At 43.3% G+C, this 16,944-nt stretch overlaps 1 protein-coding gene across 2 annotated transcripts in view; it reads left to right on the forward strand.

The window, feature by feature from the left end:
• The first annotated feature begins 374 nt into the window (after positions 1-374).
• Positions 375-16,944, forward strand: part of alpha-Catr (alpha-catenin related) — a 115,885-nt gene continuing 99,315 nt past the window's right edge. The window contains exon 1 of one of the 2 annotated variants that reach the window (XM_011148632.3): positions 375-693. In XM_011148632.3, the coding sequence (XP_011146934.1) occupies positions 607-693 (87 nt within the window). In that variant the 5' untranslated portion in view covers positions 375-606. The remainder of the gene's footprint in view (positions 694-16,944) is intronic. The other variant, XM_019843423.2, reaches the window with a different exon arrangement.

The following is a 16,944-nucleotide window of genomic DNA, read 5'->3' on the forward strand; positions in this document are numbered from 1 at the left end:
ATTTAATACCAATATATACGATGCCAACCGATACGGACACCAAGCCGTCAGCGATTAGTTCTCGTTAGTTCTTGAAGCGATTGTGTCACAAAGTTCCAAATGTCAAATCAACATTCCACGTCGAGCTCGTTGACCCGCCACCGATGAAGCTCACTTGGCGCGTTATCGACGTTCGCGACATTGCCTGTAGTGCAGTGACGTCCTCTGGACTGATTCCGGCCAAGAAGTTCAGCCAGGCTCAAAAATACCCTCGCGCTTCGCGAGAGATTACTGGCTGTTAATATCAGCCTCGACGGCGGTTTATTCGAAGAGCCACGAGATGGCCGGGGGTTGCGGCACCGCGACGCTCGGCGGCCCACGACGCTCGGCGTCGGCAGTAGTGGTTGCGTCGGCGTCGACGTCGCCGCGCGACGTCGCCCTCATCAGCAGCCGGCTCAACGGACTCGACCATTGGCTGGATCGCAAGTAGAAGGGCATCCGGTGGCTAACGACGGCGTAGTGGGGCGAGGGTGGCAGTCGTGCCGGGCATGCGGGCGGGGGTAAGGGGGTGCAACGAACCCTCTCGCTTCGGCTCGAGTCTACGGAGCACGGAGTTGTGTTCGAATCATGGCGACACCCGACCCCGTAGACCCAGCCACCCTAGAGATTAAGACCCGTAGCATAGAACAGACACTACTCCCACTAGTGAAGCAGGTAAGACTATTTTTCCGCGTGAAAACGCAACGATCGGACTGCTCGTTCTTCGCACCGGCGGCGCGCCGTCTCTTTCCTGTCTCTTTCTGTCTGTCTCTGTCCCTCTCTGTCTTTCTATCTATCTCCCTCTCTCTCTGGCTCTCTCTCTATCTCTTTCTCTTTCTCTCTCTCTCTCTCTCTCTCTCTCTCTCTCTCTCTCTCTCTCTCTCTCTCTCTCTCTCTGTCGCCCCTGTCTCTCTTTTTCTCCTTCTCCTTCTCTCCACATTTCTCGTCGACTATCTCTTTCTCTTTCGTCGTGTCCCGATCTTTCTTGCGCTGCTTCTCGGTCTTCGTTTCACCCGACGCGACGCCTCGCGTACCCGATGCATCCACGCTCTCGCGTTTCGCTATCTCGCGATTTGCTATCTAACAGGTTGAGATTTCCTCACTCCTATTCTCTCCCCGCTTCTCTCTCTCTCTCTCTCTCTCTCTCTTTTTTCCGGAGTTCTTACGAATTCTTTTCCTCTTTCGATCTCTCTCACGCTCCTCCCCTCTCTCTCTCTCTCTCTCTCTCTCTCTCTCTCTCTCTCTCTCTCTTTCTCTCTACGCCGATAATCACGCGTACGAACTTTTGCCGTTACATGTTCCGTTGCGTGTCGTTTCGTGTGTCACGCGTGCATTGGTCCGAGCGAACGCGAGAGGTTGCGTGCCCACTCGCTCGTGGTGCGTGTGCGTGCGTACAGAGTGCACCGCGACGCCGGGGATGTCGAGGCGCTCGGCGTCGTGCGACGAAGAGCACAAGACGTCGGAGCGAGACGGTGGTATGGGCGCGTGTGCACCGTGGAGCGAGAGAACAAGCGCGCGCGCGCGCGAGAGAGAGAGAGAGAGAGAGAGAGAGAGAGAGAGAAAGAGAGAGCGAGAGAACGAGCGAGCGAGGAGAGCAGCAGAGAGAGGAAGAGGAGGAGGATTATGTCGAGCGGCTTGAAAAAACGGGAGCAAGGGAGAGAAACTCTGAGGCACAGTGACATGAAACTACACACACGACGGGATAAAGCGGAGAACGGCGCGATCCGCTGACGCGACTCCGGGTACCAGAAATAGCGCGATTCCCACGCTCTCTCTCTCTCTCTCTCTCTCTCTCTCTCTCGCGCGCGCGCGCGCGCGCGCCCGGCGTAGTACTCTCACGAATTGCGAGTCGCATCTCTACCGTTCGTCGCTGGGTGTAGCACGCGCCGTTTTCTCACAATGTTAAGACAGCGCTAGGTCATCCGCGAAAGCCATTAAAATACAGTCGTGCTCGCCTAAGGGTGGTATTTCGCAAGCTTTGACACTCGTGACGTCAAACATGCCTTTAATACGCGCGACTAGGCCGCGAGATACGCGCCTCGCACGGAGGGAAGGATATTTCGGTGGTCCATCGTTTCTCTCTCGCTTTCTCTCTCCTTCCTCCCTCTCTCTCTTTCTCTCTCTCTCTTTCTCTCTCTCTCTCTCTCTCTCTCTCTCTCTCTCTCTCTCTGTCTCTCTCTCCCTCTCTCTCTCTCTCTCTCTCTCTCTCTCTCTCTCTCTCTCTCCCCCTCTCTCTCTCTCTCCCTCTCTCTCTCTCTCCCTCTCTCTCTCTCTCTCTCTCTCTTTCTCTTTCTCTCTCTGTCTGTCTCTCTCTTTTCCACGTTTGCTCACCTCGGCTCATGTAACGCACGTTCACACCTCACGCACGCTTCTTGGCGCCGGCACTAAGCATTTTTTTCGTGGTATTACATCGAATTTATGGTTACAATAGCCGGCACGTGCGCGATGCACGCGCGTGAGCGGCATATGCAAGGATCCGTGCGGCGAGGCAGGGTCAAAGGCCGCCGAACAGCGGCAATCAAGGTGTGAGTCGCCCTACTCGACTCACACGTTGCCGATAAAACCGCGCGCGGAAGAAACGACGCATTGTTATTGTTGTTATTGTTATTATTATTGTTATCGTTATTTTTATCATTCATCAGACGCGTCTTTGTCTCCCTTGAGCGTAGACCTTGCGCGACTGCGCAACGATCGATCGGTCGAAAGTGTCGATACTTTGATCGAGGAGTCGCTGCTGCTCTCCGGACAAATGGACGCTCTGCGTCTTCCGTGCGCGCGAGACAGGAGCGCTTGTAAATGCGCAATGCACCGCAGCATGCAGTAGACAGCACTTGCGTACATAATGTATATACATGTATGTGCGCGCACATGGATAATCGGCCGTCCGGCCGGCCGGTTCGATGAAACGACGCACATTTTTGCCTTGCACTTCGCCGCGATTCGTTTCATCGTCCGATGGGAAATTTATTACAGTCCGATGGATTATCATTAAACACAGGCGGCGCATGGACCGCCGAAAAGTGCGATTGACCGATGTGGACTGACCGAGTGCCAGTTCTGAATTTTTTGATAATCGCGATATATCAGCGGGCGTACGTATCGTGCCGTTTGCAAGCGATGAAAAATAGACGTTCGCGAATTCAAAGGGATATTTTTCACCGCTCGAGAGGCAAAAAGAAAAACGTCGATAGTCGTATCTCGTGTGGAACGAGATATCTCCGATGACCTACGATCAGATACCGTTCTCTCTCTCTCTCTCTCTCTCCCTCTCCCTCTCTTTCTCCCTCTCCCTCTCTCTCTCTCTCTCTCTCTCTCTCTCTCTCTCTCTCTCTCTCTCTCTCTCTCTCCCTCTCTCTCTCTCTCTCTCTCTCTCTTTCTATTCCCCTCCCTCGCTCCTTACTTCACTCGCTCTCTCTCTTTCTCTCTCTCTCTCTCTCTCCCCCCTCTCTCTTTCTTCCAATAATGAACTTATCCCCAACCCCAACATTGACCTTCGGTGAGCTCGAAAGATCGCACCCCGTTTTGCGGTTAATCTCGTCAAATGAAACAGAGGCCGATCTAATTCACGCCTTCATCGGCCGTCGAAGTCGGCCAGCGGCGTCTAAAAAAAGGAATTACGTCGGCCGATTCCTGCTGTTCCCATTAGCGGTTATCTCTCTCTCTCTCTCTCTCTCTCTCTCTCTCTCGTTCTCTCTCTCCCTCTATCTTATTCTCGCGGGAGTAGGCAGACGTCCGATCCGCATGAAAAAATCATTGCCAAAGAAAAATAAACGAAACAACTAGCCGCCGATGGCCTGACTTCTCTCTCCCGCCTTCTCGTCTCTTACGAGTGTCCCATTTAATTTAATAATCGGTGGGAGTTGCGCACCAACTAGTTTAACCAACTAGCCAGTCAAAGACGTCGCCACAGCGACATGCACGGCAGGATCCATCAGACAAGGCTTCAAGGCATTCTAATGACGTCATTAATCCCGTGCATAAAAGAACAGCTCTCGAAACCTGTGAGACGCTCGGAGGACTTCAATAACAGTGTGTTGCGCGTTAATCAAGCGAAAAATTTTTCTCAAAATTCTAATCGACTGCGATAATCACAATTAACATCGAAGAAGATTGTGCATACAACGATTGTTCCCATCGATTACTTCGATTTTACCGCGATTATAGACTGATTAATCGGTATTTCTTGATTCGCACTTTTTTCTATAAAATAATTCATAACAATATCGTTTGTTTTGAATTCCTTGAAAGTCATTTAGACCTCGTGTGCCGTCGGCCAGGATAGTTCGTTCATTTAATATATTTCATATTGAATCTCGTTGTACACAACATGTGGCAAATTCGATTGTCGTTCGATTGTGTAATTGACCCGGATATGCATATTATCAAACAGTTATTTGGACTCCATAAACGCACTCAATGATTTCCCTGACGCTTTTATGTGCATCCTAATTCGTGCTATATCATCTCGTTAACTGTGCAAATTTGTGATTTGTACAATACACCTATAACTTGATTTATACTTGACAACTTCCGCGTAACTTCCTTTCGTTCTACGATGTTGCATGTCAAAGAGTTCTATCCCCGTTGGCCGAATAAATAAAGAAAATAAAATATTAAGTGTTCCGGTTAGTTTTGAGGAATTTTTTGCAAAAGAGATATGTTTATTTTTGAGAGACATTAAATTATATTTTATTCAAAATATTTTCCATAGCTAGCTATAATTTTTTCTCACTTTTCGGGCAACAAGTGAATTCCGCGACCTTGTTTGACCTGAACGTTCTTTGTCTTTCAAATCGAACCACGCCGAAATCGCCGTTTCCAATACTCGCATGTTTCAACCGATGGAGAAAAGTCAAAATAAGTTTCTGAGATGAACCAGCTTCAGTAGCCGTTTTCTTCGAATCGAAGCAATAAAGCAGTAAACGTCGAAAGTGCTCTTTACCACGCTCCATCTTCACTCGCACAAAAAGTGTGGTTATGTTCACGACCGCACATGCCATGTGTTAAATTATTTGTAGAAATGTCCAAGCTTTAAACTGGCGTACCAACTTTCAAAATATCTCTAGTAGATTCGTAGCTGTAGCCATCTATATTAAGTCCTCAAAACTAACCGGAACACCTAATAAATAAAGTGTCAGTCGCCGTTTAAAATAATCACAATTATACACACGACCGCCGATTAAAACCGGCTATCGATCAGCGAGGTTGCTTCTCAGTCAACCGGCATTTCAATCGATCAGTACCCGACACCGGTCGTAACCCATTGACTGACTGACCGGAAAGGCGGAGAGCTGCACCGCAGGCGGAGCTCGCCTCAAACACCGAAGACGAAGGGGTTAGTTTCGTCGGTCACCCCCGCGAGAGAGAGGATAGACTCGCGAGGCGAGTTGCGCCGCACCGCGACGATAATTGCCGCCGATAAAACGGGAGTGCGCGCGCGCGCGCGAAGTGCGGCAAAAAAAACGAACGAAAAGGAAATAGACGGAGGTTATTTCGAGACGAGCGTGGAGGGGTGCCGATCGCTCGTGCTCGACCTTCGTGTCGTGTTTATCGATATTTCTAGCGGCGCGCCGGTGTGCGTACGTACCAACACGGACGCGGACGCGTGCATGTTGGTTAACCCTCTCGGGTTAGGAGGGCGTGCGGTACGAGTGGCTGGTGCATGGCACAGAGGGCGATCGTTACGAGCTGCAGCCACTTGTTAGAGCCCCGTCTAGTTACCCCCGCGTCACCCTCCGTGACGCTCCTCTTTCCTCTCACCCCGTCCTCTCTCACCTGCCGCGCTTTCTTGCGCCCACCCTCCCCGCTTGGAGATGCTACTGTCTTCCGTCCTCGGGCCCCGGGCTGACGACGAGGCCGCTTCCTGGGCGCTTTACCTAGGCGCTTTCCCCTGCCGGATCCTCTATTGAGCGCCGCCACTTCACCGACGCGACTTCGCGCCCGCACATCTGGCGCTGACTCTCTGTATTCTTCGCGACGATGTCCGGCGTCGGGCGAGTCACCGCTCCCTTGGAACAGGTAGCTACGGGAATCTACTTCCCTGAGAATCGTTGAACGTATTTACGTCACTTTCGGTACCGGGAAAGCGAGCACACGAATTGCAACATGTAAAGAGTGTAGGCTTGAACACGCGAAAACTTCCTAAGGGTCGCCGATCAAAATTTTTGTTTCTCTCTCTTCCTCTGTCTTTCTCTCTCCTCCTCCTCGGGCGAAACAAAATAATTTTGTACGCAAGCGAAAAGCCACACGTTCGTGGAACGCGAAAACCGACGGCCGTACTCTCTTTTAAGAGCTAATATTTCGAAGCCATTGCGTTGCAGCTCAAAGTAATTTCGCTCGGTGTGCTACCTTGAACACTTCGATTGAGTCCGCTCGTCGAGGTAATCCCTAATTAAGTCACCACCCTTTAGCCATTAGCAGTTCTCTCGATGGGCATCCTTGAAAATTCACGGAGCTTGGTCTATTTTCCAGACTCATAGAAAATGGTATAAAAGCGTAACTTTTTTAAAAACGGATCTTTTAAAGAGAGTTCCACGAAAGAGAGAGAGAGAGAGAGAGAGAGGGAGAGAGAAAGAGAGAGAGAGAGAGAGAGAGCGAGAGAGAGGAGAAAGAGAGAGACGTTCGCGCAATCTCCTCCTCGTTTCGTACTTTTTGCAAATTCGACCGATGCCGGATATTAAAAATATCAAGTGTTGCGTCAACAGAAAACTTCGGTCCAATTCTAGAATGAGATTTCACCTCGTCGCGTTAAATGGAATTAAATTATTTAACGATAAATTATTATATATAACGATATATAATGCAATCGCTTGGAGAAGAAGTGTCGCTTATATAGTATTAGGGATATGCAAAAGTTTCCATTATTTTTAACGTAATGTTTTTGTTAATATTATTATAAATGACATAGTATATTTAATTAAAATATTTTCTGGCATTATCTACTACAAGTTTTTCTCAAATATCTCAAAAAATATTAGGCAAATAAAAAAATGTTTTAGACAACAGTTGTTCAAATTAATTGGTAGAAAAAAAATAGTGTAATAAAAAATAGGTGTTCCTATTTAAAAAACGCAAGTTGACCTTAAAATGATCTTCAAGGTCGCGGTCAATGTCAAATTTGAGGTCACAACAAAACAGAACTTTATGAACTCTAAAACTTTTGTTCGAGTCATTTTTCCCTATAATGCATAGATTCTGAGATAGGGAGGGGGGAGGTCCGTTACTTTTGGAAAACTTGGTATAGTTGCCGTTATATTTGCTAAATATGTATAATGAAAAACTTGCAAAGTTCTCATCATCGATTATCTTTCACGTCGTGACGGTTGTGAGAATCTAGCTAACACATCATCATCATTGTATTGTTAGCCGTGCTCACGCACGTGATGCTATTCATTGCCGAGAGAAAAGACCCAGAAGTCCAACGATCGGATCATTCCGAACTGGTAATCCGCGTATAACAGAACGTCGATAATCACGATGATGAGCGACTTGGACGAGGCAGTCGGTTCAAACAAGGCTCCGCGTACGCGGATCGGTATGCAGGAACGAACATAGGCAATTTGGCGCGCTATAACCAGTCGCTGTAACAACAACAGCACGTGTTCCACACCGACTGCGAGAGGGGAAGACCAGCCCGCCTTCATTAGCCGCGGCTACAAAGAAAGTTAAATCACGCTTCAAACATCGCCGCGTAACGTCAACGGCAGCGCGCTGAAAATACACCTCTCGCACGCGAGAGCCAGGATCACCCATTTCTATTCGTCTTATTCATATTTATTCGCCCTCGTGTTTATATCTCCCGCGGCTGCCGCTGTTTCGCCATCGCTCCCTCGTACCGCGAATGCGCCCGCTCACGTTAATCACGGTCCAAACATATATTGGCCATTACCGGTCAGCCCGAGAACGACGTGAAAGAGTTCGGTGACGTGCTTAAACGTATATTTGCGGACTAAATCTCTCAATTTATTTTTTCACAAAGGAATGAATAAAATATGATAACTGTTTTATATGTATATATAATTAAATATATATATATATATATATATATAATACGATAAAAGATTAGTTGAACAACATTCCAGCACTAAAGTCAAGAAGATATTATTATTTATTTAAATTATTATTTATATATAAATAAATCTCCATTATTATTTATATAAATTGTAGCAAAATTTTGTTATCAAAGCAATTAATTAATTACGAGTGGTAAGAAAGTATTATTTTATTTACTCTTTAAAGTTCCAATATGCGTGTATTTTGATGTAATTACGTCGATAAAATTCTAGAAATTATTCACCCCTACTGGAGAGATTAATTTCTATATATATAATATTTGAATCTCTCTATTTCAAAGATTCCTCGTTTTATTTTTGCGGAACATTTCGTAATGTTTTTTTAATAACGTAAAAACATGGAAGGATTGAAATTCAACAAATGAGAAAGCGTGAGAAACATACGATGCAAGAATATGTAAAGAGCGTTGAAATCTTGCTAAATTAATTAATTAGATGCTTATCAATTAATTAATGGCTATCATTAATCAAAAGCTGCTCAAGTTCTGAATCCATTTCTGTATGAAATATCCTCCACTGTCTTCTTTTAACCCGAGGATACAAAAAGATAATGCAAAGTGTCTATACAATTAATTATTCTAGACAATTTTCTGCTGTGAAATAATCGAAATCTTTTGTAATCTTTGTTCCGAAATTAATAGATTGGGAGACGGCCGTCCTCTATCCGTGTCTGCCCCCTCCCTCTCTCTCTCTCTCTCTCTTTCCCATGAATGCTTTCAATTAAGCCCCGATCCACTATCCAACCTCAAAGCGACAACTCTTAATCGATAATGTTGCGGACGCCGTCACCGACGACGGCCGCACCAGACAGACGCGGTAGCGCGTCTCCAGGTGGTTTCTTCCGGTTCTCCGAGTGCAACGGAATTCGCGAGAGCCGCTCGCTGTGCGGATGGCGGAGCGTCCCTTTTTAAGCGAGATTTCTCCGTTTATAGGCCGTACCTCGCGGAGGCCATCGCGAGACGGCGGTCGGGTTTGCACTCACGAAACTGATGTTTCGCGGGATTAGGTAACATTAGCCGGCTACACGCTCGTAAGCTTTGCACGAGACCGCGGCGACAAAACTTTTTCCCCCGCTGTTTCGCGCTGTTCCGCCATGCGTGGTCCTCGGAAGCACTTACGATGAAAATATTGCAGGGGCTCGGTGAACTCAGCAGACCGTAAATTCCGTGCGTGACGTGCGCGAAGTTTCGCAATATTCAAAAGAAGCTTTCGGAAGAAAGGGTCAATTTGCGAGACACGCTCATTCGCGACATGCGCGCGCGCGTGTGTGTATGTATGTGTGTGTGTGTGTGTGTGTGTGTATGTGTGGCGGACGAGCGTGACTGCTCTGTCAACTTCGCCGAGTATAATCATAAATAACAGCTGCCTGAGCCGAAATGATATAGCGGCGGGTGGAGATGGCGAGATGGGACTAAGTGAACAGCGTGTATGCGCGCGATATAAAAGCATTTTACAGACAACAGGCGATAGTTAATGTGCAACTACGAGGACGTCGCTCTTCGCCGAGCGACGGCGAATTTTTCATACTTAATATGCTCGTATGCATATTTCAATGCACTCGAGGAACCTCCCGTTCGTTTCGCGCGTTGTACGCTACCGATGCGACGAATAAACGAGCATCCGTCCGCCGCCTGTGGTGAAGCCCTCGAGCGAACGACGTCCGCTGGAGCGCAATAAATGTGTAGGACGATAGATTTTCTTATTTGGGGACAAACCAAACAAACCAAAAACTATCCTGCCGATATTGATCAGCAAGCTCTCCGACGGTGGAGACTCGATCAACGAAGCGCCGACCGCTTCGGATTAAGCTGGATTCTCGTTATCCGTCTAGGCGACAAGACTCCGAGACTCGAAATATCCTTCGATGGTCCTGTATTTGCGGGATAACATTTGCTGGAATATTCGCAGCATCTGTCGCTGTCACACTTCTCAATCATTCAGTATATACAAGGAAATTTGACTCTTGACCACGTATAAAATTTTTTCAAAATTTTACCGGATGCAACGTAGGGAAATTTTCCCCGACTGGATTTTCCAAAGTTGAAAATTGGTCATCCGATTGCGATAAGCGGAAAACTAATTCTCAGCCCAAGCGTGAATTCTTCGTCTATAGAATGGAAACAGGAATGGAAGCACTCGCGTTTCTTTTTTCGGTCGGTATACTTTTTATGGTATCAAGCAGGGAATTCCATTTCTGTATCAACTATTGTAGTCGATAGAATAAAAATAAAAAGGAGACGGGTGAAATGGACGTTTCCGGTCTGATGAAATTTCGTCTCGAACGTAAGATGCGAGATTCTTGCAGAAAGACCGCGCGCGAATCGCGACTCGTCGGCGTAAGCTGAGCGTGAGAATTCAGCATTCCGCGAGGATTCATCGCAGAACATTGCGGATGTAAGCGGAGATGTATGTTGGCAACTTTTTCCGCTCTATTTTTCCAAGATTCGACATCTCTTTATTTTATCGTTACTTTAGCTGACTTTTATTGCTGAATTAACTATTTATAATGTTGGTTATAACGAAATTCGTTAATGTATCAAATTTTCTTTGATACGTCGAGGAAAGGGTCGGTTCCTCAAAAAAATATGTTTTATTGAATATCACACAAATTTTGCTCTATTATTTTGTTCTAGGAATATCACTTTGACGTAAAAATTATTCCTACAAGATCTGTCCAGAAAGTATCTGATCTTGTGCTATAGCAACAGAAAGAGTTAATTCTGGTCAATGGCGACGATGTCCCCTTCAAAGTATTCCTTTTTGGAAGCCATAATCTTCTTCCAGCGATCCTCCCGCTGTGTCGGAAGCACACTTTATATTCAGCTTTCGGAATAGCTAACAGCTGCTTCGTTTCATTCTTTTTTATTTCCTCCATATCATCAAATCTTCTTCCTTTTAGAACATTTTTCAATTTGAGGAACAGCTAGAAGTCGCAGGGAGCCAGGTCAGGACTGTAGAGGGACTGACGAAGTTGAACAATTCCGTGTTTCACCAGAAATTGCTGGATAAGTTGCGATGAATGGGCAAGTGCGTTGTCATGATGAAGCATCCAGTCGCCACTTTTCTACATATCAGGCCGTTTCCTCCTCTGCGTCACGTAATCGCTTCAGAATTTTTAGGTAATACTCTTTGTTCATCGTCTGACCTTCTGGAGCGTATTCATGGTGAACAACACTTTCCTGGTCGAAGAAAACAGTGAGCATTGCCTTGATATTGCTCCGACTCCCCGACTGGCGCGCCTTCTTCTGGGTCGTTGCTTTTCGGGCGTTCTCTGCTGTGAAGATTGGACTTTTGTCTCAAGGTCATAACCATAAACCCATGACTCATCTCCAATAGTTTCGGGCAAGTTTTTGGTAAAATTTAATGCAGATTCTTTGTTCGATGCGTTCGTTCATTATGAAATGCGACGCACACGAGGCTCGTCGTTTACATAACAGCGTATCGTTGCCGACAGAACAGCTGTTGCGTCGTGCCGTTTGGTAGAGGTACTCATGAAGCATCCCCCCTAAATGGTGAATACCTGTTTTTGACAATAACACTTCTGGGTTTAAAGTTAGAGCACAAGGTCGGATATTTTGCGGACAAACCTCGTATATGTATACAGGATGGCCCACATAACTCTTAACAGTTGAATATTTCGGAAACTATTTGTCAAATCAAAAAATTGTTCATGAGGAAGTTTTATGTATTCGAGAGGCCTTTCTAATATTAATAACACTAATACTAATACTAATAACATATTCATTTCTGTATTAAACATAGTGATAGCTATGATTTTCACGGTGCTAACTGTTTGAATAGTAACATACAACTGACAAGATTTTCACGTATAGTTAAATTGACCTCAATGAATGTATGAATAAAGGGGGGCAGGGAGTAATATTTTTATGTAGTTTTTATGTAGTTTTAGTTTTATGTAGTTTTATGTAGTAATTTATGTAGTTAGAAAAACCCCTCGAATAAAACTTTCTCATGAATAACTTTTTTATTTGACAAATAATTTCCGAAATATTCAGCTGTTAAGAGTTATGTGAACCACCCTGTATATACAGAGTGCCCGGGATCCTTTGGAAATTGTAAATTGAAAATTTTAAAAATTAATCAGATTAAACTGAGAAGTCAAGTATCACTTTGCAAAAATCACAATACTTATTAATTTATTAATGATTGAAAATGATCACAACTAAAGGCTCTTTTAATAGACAACTTGAAAATTGGCGTACTTATTTGCAAAATGGTAAAGGACATTTTGTTCAGAATGACCTAATCTACAATTATATGACAACTATTGTGTCTAGCGATAAATATAAATATATTCAACTTTGAATCCTGAATCTTGACCTGCCGCTACATATTCAATATATATCCATATATAATACAATATATACCCATGGGGTGTCTCATTTCAAATGCCCCAGGCAAATATCTCGAAAAATATGGAAGATACAGAAAAATGTTTCAAACAAAAGTTGTATGATTTCAAGAGGGACATACAAACAACTATATCATTTTATTTACAGATAGCGCCATTTTCGAGATATCCACTGATCATTAGTTTCCTTAAATGAAAACCCCAATTTTTTATTATATCATCTTCTTCTAGTTAATTTTAACTTTTGTCTGAAACATTTTTTATTTGCCTAATATTTTTTGAAATATTTAAGGAAAACTTGATAAGTTTTTCAATATTTAACTTACAATATCTCGCTAACTATTTGTCGGAAAAAAAATAGTACTAGACTTTTTCATTCTATTTGATCTCAAAAATATATTGTTATAATAGCGCCCTGACTTTTGTTAATTTGATAATTTTGAAATTTCCAAAGATCAATAAGTTGTGTGTAGATTGAAACGTAGAGATTGGGTAACTGGTTGATGAAGAAGTCGTCCGGCAAAAAGGAGGTCCCGAATTCGATTCTCGGTTTGTCACGGTCGATATATTTTTTTTTCATTTCTTTCGGTTTCCTACAAGTTAATTAAGTAAATCCAATTTCGAAATTAATTAAGTAAATTAAGTTAATCGTTAATTAAGTAAATAAATTTCGAAAAATCGAACTAGGTTCTAATTAGGTCTTAAGAACTTCTCTATGCAAGTGTTCGCTGGATTTCTGCCGTCGTCTAGACCAGTGATTTTCAACCGGTGTGCCGCGGCGCACTGGTGTGCCGTGAGAAGATCTAAGGTATGCCGCGAAAATTTTGAAGAATTTTAATTGTTATCTGTTTATTACAAATTATAATAAATTGTTTTATTTTTGGCCGTGATGGTGCATTTTGTTTATGTTAATAAATAAATCGGAAAAAGTGTATTTTTTTTTTATACTCTATTTTTGGTCATCATAATTTAAGTATGCCGAAGTTTAACTATAGATTCAAGTGTGCCGTGAGATAAAAAGAGGTTGAAAAACACTGGTCTAGACAGATAGTGAAAATCCAGTTTTAAAGAAAGTTTCATCGTCGATCCTCGCAGTATAGGTATATGAAACGAGTTATCGATCGTGGTGTGCATCATTCAGGCACTTCTTAGAAAGTTCTTTTTGCACCGACGAACGCGTGTGAAAAATTGACAAGCCGATATTAAGTGAGTCGAGTTTCGAGCGATAGCAACTGTCCGACGATGTAGACTGTCGTCGTCCGTCGAAAAAGTCCTCCCGATATGTGCCTAGAAAAGTCCGATTCCACCTGACTATAGTGGCGGCGTTGGCGGCAGCGTCAGCTGCACGTAATCGTATTATTTCCACAATAATGATTCTGGACGCGTGTAACGTACAAAGGAACGCCGGCGAATCAGCGGGAGATTAAATTTGAATTTCTGAAATTTCCAATCGTCGGCCTAAATTTCAGCCGCTCTCGCCGTTTCGTTTCATATCGTTCCGTGCCGGTGCATCTCCCATCGCATGTCGAATAGAAATCTCGTGTCCATTCGATATCGTTATTGGAATTCGAGAGAGTAACTTCTGCCTGTGGAATAATGTTGCGGAAACGCGTTGTGGAAAACGCAAAACTTCCCAATGCGAGGAAATACTTCGATAGGAAAATGGTCGATGAAGCAAAGGACAAAGGGTGAGGAGAGACGAAACGTTTGAAGCACTTTAAAGGTACGCAACAAGCGAACTTTCCCTCACACAATAGCCAACGATAAAAAGTGACGCGAAAGACGGTCATTTTGTCGGAAAATTTTACCACCCGGTCACGAGAGGACACTTCGCTCGACGTACCAAGCGTTAAAGGAAATAGAGAGAGACAGAAAAAGAGAGGAGGAGAAAGAGAGGGAGAGGGAAAAAGAAAGAGAGAGAAAAAGAGAGAGATAGAGAGAGGAACCGATCGATAAAGGCGCCGCTGTATCGCCGACATCTTCGTATATATATATATCACATTTTTTAGTTAGTTTTATTACAGTCGCGGGAAAAAGGATAGAGACAAGAAAATAAAGCCCAAAGTGCACAAATGATCTGGAGGAATGGAATGCAGCGAGCGCGCTGAAAGAATTGCGTCGACGTGCAACCGAAAATTGAGAAAAGGACAAATAGTCGACACGCGAGATAAATATATTTGCGATGCGATTACATTTGCGAGCGCGGTATAACCTGAAACCCGTGTGTAACGGTGCGTATTTGTATTGTAGTGTTATATTCTGCTGTTTGCTGTTTGCGACATACGAGAATTGTACTGTTAATGCAATTCCCTCTCTGGTGTCCCGGTATTCGAGATTTTGGCTCCACCTATCGAAATGCTTTACTTCTGATATTTGCAGAACGTATAACGTATAACCGAAATCTCAACGCGGGATACACGATGTTTCAAAAGCTGTCGTTGCGATGTTGGGACGTGCTTTCCAAGTGGTACAAATAGTTTTGGACTGTTACTCGGCATCGTAATTAAACAAACCTAACGGTGGGTGCACAACATCCCAAGCAAAAAATGGTTAGGACCATCCTCATGAAACATAAGACCCTGATAAGGCTGAAGATAGGATGCCCTAAAAAGGAATGCTTCATTATTACCATATCAGGCCCTGAGATGGGTCTTTTAGGGATACCTTAGATTTAATAAATAAGGCTTTGATAGGGAAAATTAATAAGGAAAGACTTAGAAAAATCTTTTAGGGATGCCTTAGATTTTACGAAATAAAGCTTTGATAGGAAAAGTTGAGAAGGGCCTTAGAAGAGTTTTTAGAGATGCCTTAGATTTTACGAAATAAGGCTTTAACATGGGAAACTGATGTGGGCCTTAGAAGGATCTTTTAAGAGGATGCTTTAGATATACAAAATCAAGTTTTGTTATAGAAAATTAATAAGATCTGAAGCGTGTAATAAAATTGTCATAGTTTAGTATTGTTTTAGCAGATACGCTCGTTCTTTTAAAGATTTTTTAATTATACCGCAATTAAAAACAAATTTTATTAGTTTTATCAGTTGCCATATTTATTAGTCTCTTCCAAAGATTTTTTTAATATTGTCTTCATTTTTAAATGCAGCAAACTTTAATAAAAACAGTAGCAGGATTTTTATGCATGAAGAATATATTTTTTATATTTTTAAAATAAAAAATTCTTGTTATATACTAACAATACCTTGTTATATAATAACAAGGTTATAAAGAAATTAGCAATTTAAATTTCCTGGAATGAAAAGAACGAATATTTTTACTGAAGCAATAATAAAAATATTTCGACTCGCAATTGCAAAAATGAATATCTCATTCAAACTTAGAATGGATTTTAACTCCATATCTTAATATTATTCTATGAGTCTATCCTTTACCCTCTTAATATTGCCTTATAAAACCCTTGTTAATATTTGCTTATAAGACCCCCATTATTTGCTTATAAGACCCCATTAATATTGCCTTATAAGACTCTGTTGATACTGTCTTATAAGGCTTTCATAATATATTATAAGGACCCGTTAAACCATTTGTTACATATCTTGTAGAGTCTTTGTCTCTCTATCCCTATACGGTCCGATTAATGTTAGGGAAAAATAATCAGGCCCTTACCAGAGCCCTATTAATTTTTCTATTCGGGATCCGTTTTGTGGTCGATGAGATTCAAAATTATCGTCTAACGAGGATTTATCGGGAAACGGTAGGAGAAAGTAAATGTGTGATTCGAAGGTTTTCCTATTAATTAAATACACAACAAGATGAAAAGAAGGAATCACAGACGGAACGTGGAACAGGCAATAATGCAAAGCACCAAAATTTCCTTTGTTCTCAATTACGCAAAAAAAAATATAGTACGTAACATAACGCGCAGTATGTGCGATGCATTAATTAATAAATGTATATTTGCATGTCGTCGCGACGCAAAAACAAACGACAGTCTCTTAATACGTCAGACATGGTATCTTGCTTCGTACAATATGCAGCTCGCCCTTTGACCTTCTATTCACGTAATTAGCTAACTCTTTCTCTCTTTCTCTCTCTTTCTCTTTCTTTCTCTCTCTCTCTTTCTCTCTCTCTCTCTCTCTCTCTCTCTCTCTCTCTGCCTTTCACTCTCTCGCACTATGAGTCTCCTTGGACGTTATACTTCGTGCCGCTGTTAATATAAAATAAAATGAAAACTTCACCTCGGCTGTCGCTTTCGCGTATTGTATTATAAATTCACTTCATCCTGCGTCAGAAGGAAAACTCGGCAACGGAAGGGAAGACTGGTATACGTACGACGTCCTGGAAATGTATACGAAGGGCGGAGAAACCCGACGGAAATAGTGCGGAATAATAAGCAACGAAAATGAAAAGGACTATGCTTTCGTCGTTAGAGCTCTGTCTGTCGTGCTGGTTGAGAAGGAGAAGCAAACAAAAGGGGAAAGAGAATGAGAATGACGGAGAGTTAACCGAAAAAGTTCAACCTCGC

This window comes from Harpegnathos saltator, unplaced genomic scaffold, assembly GCF_003227715.2.
Source record: "Harpegnathos saltator strain DR-91 unplaced genomic scaffold, Hsal_v8.6 scaffold697, whole genome shotgun sequence".
NCBI lineage: Eukaryota > Metazoa > Arthropoda > Insecta > Hymenoptera > Formicidae > Harpegnathos > Harpegnathos saltator.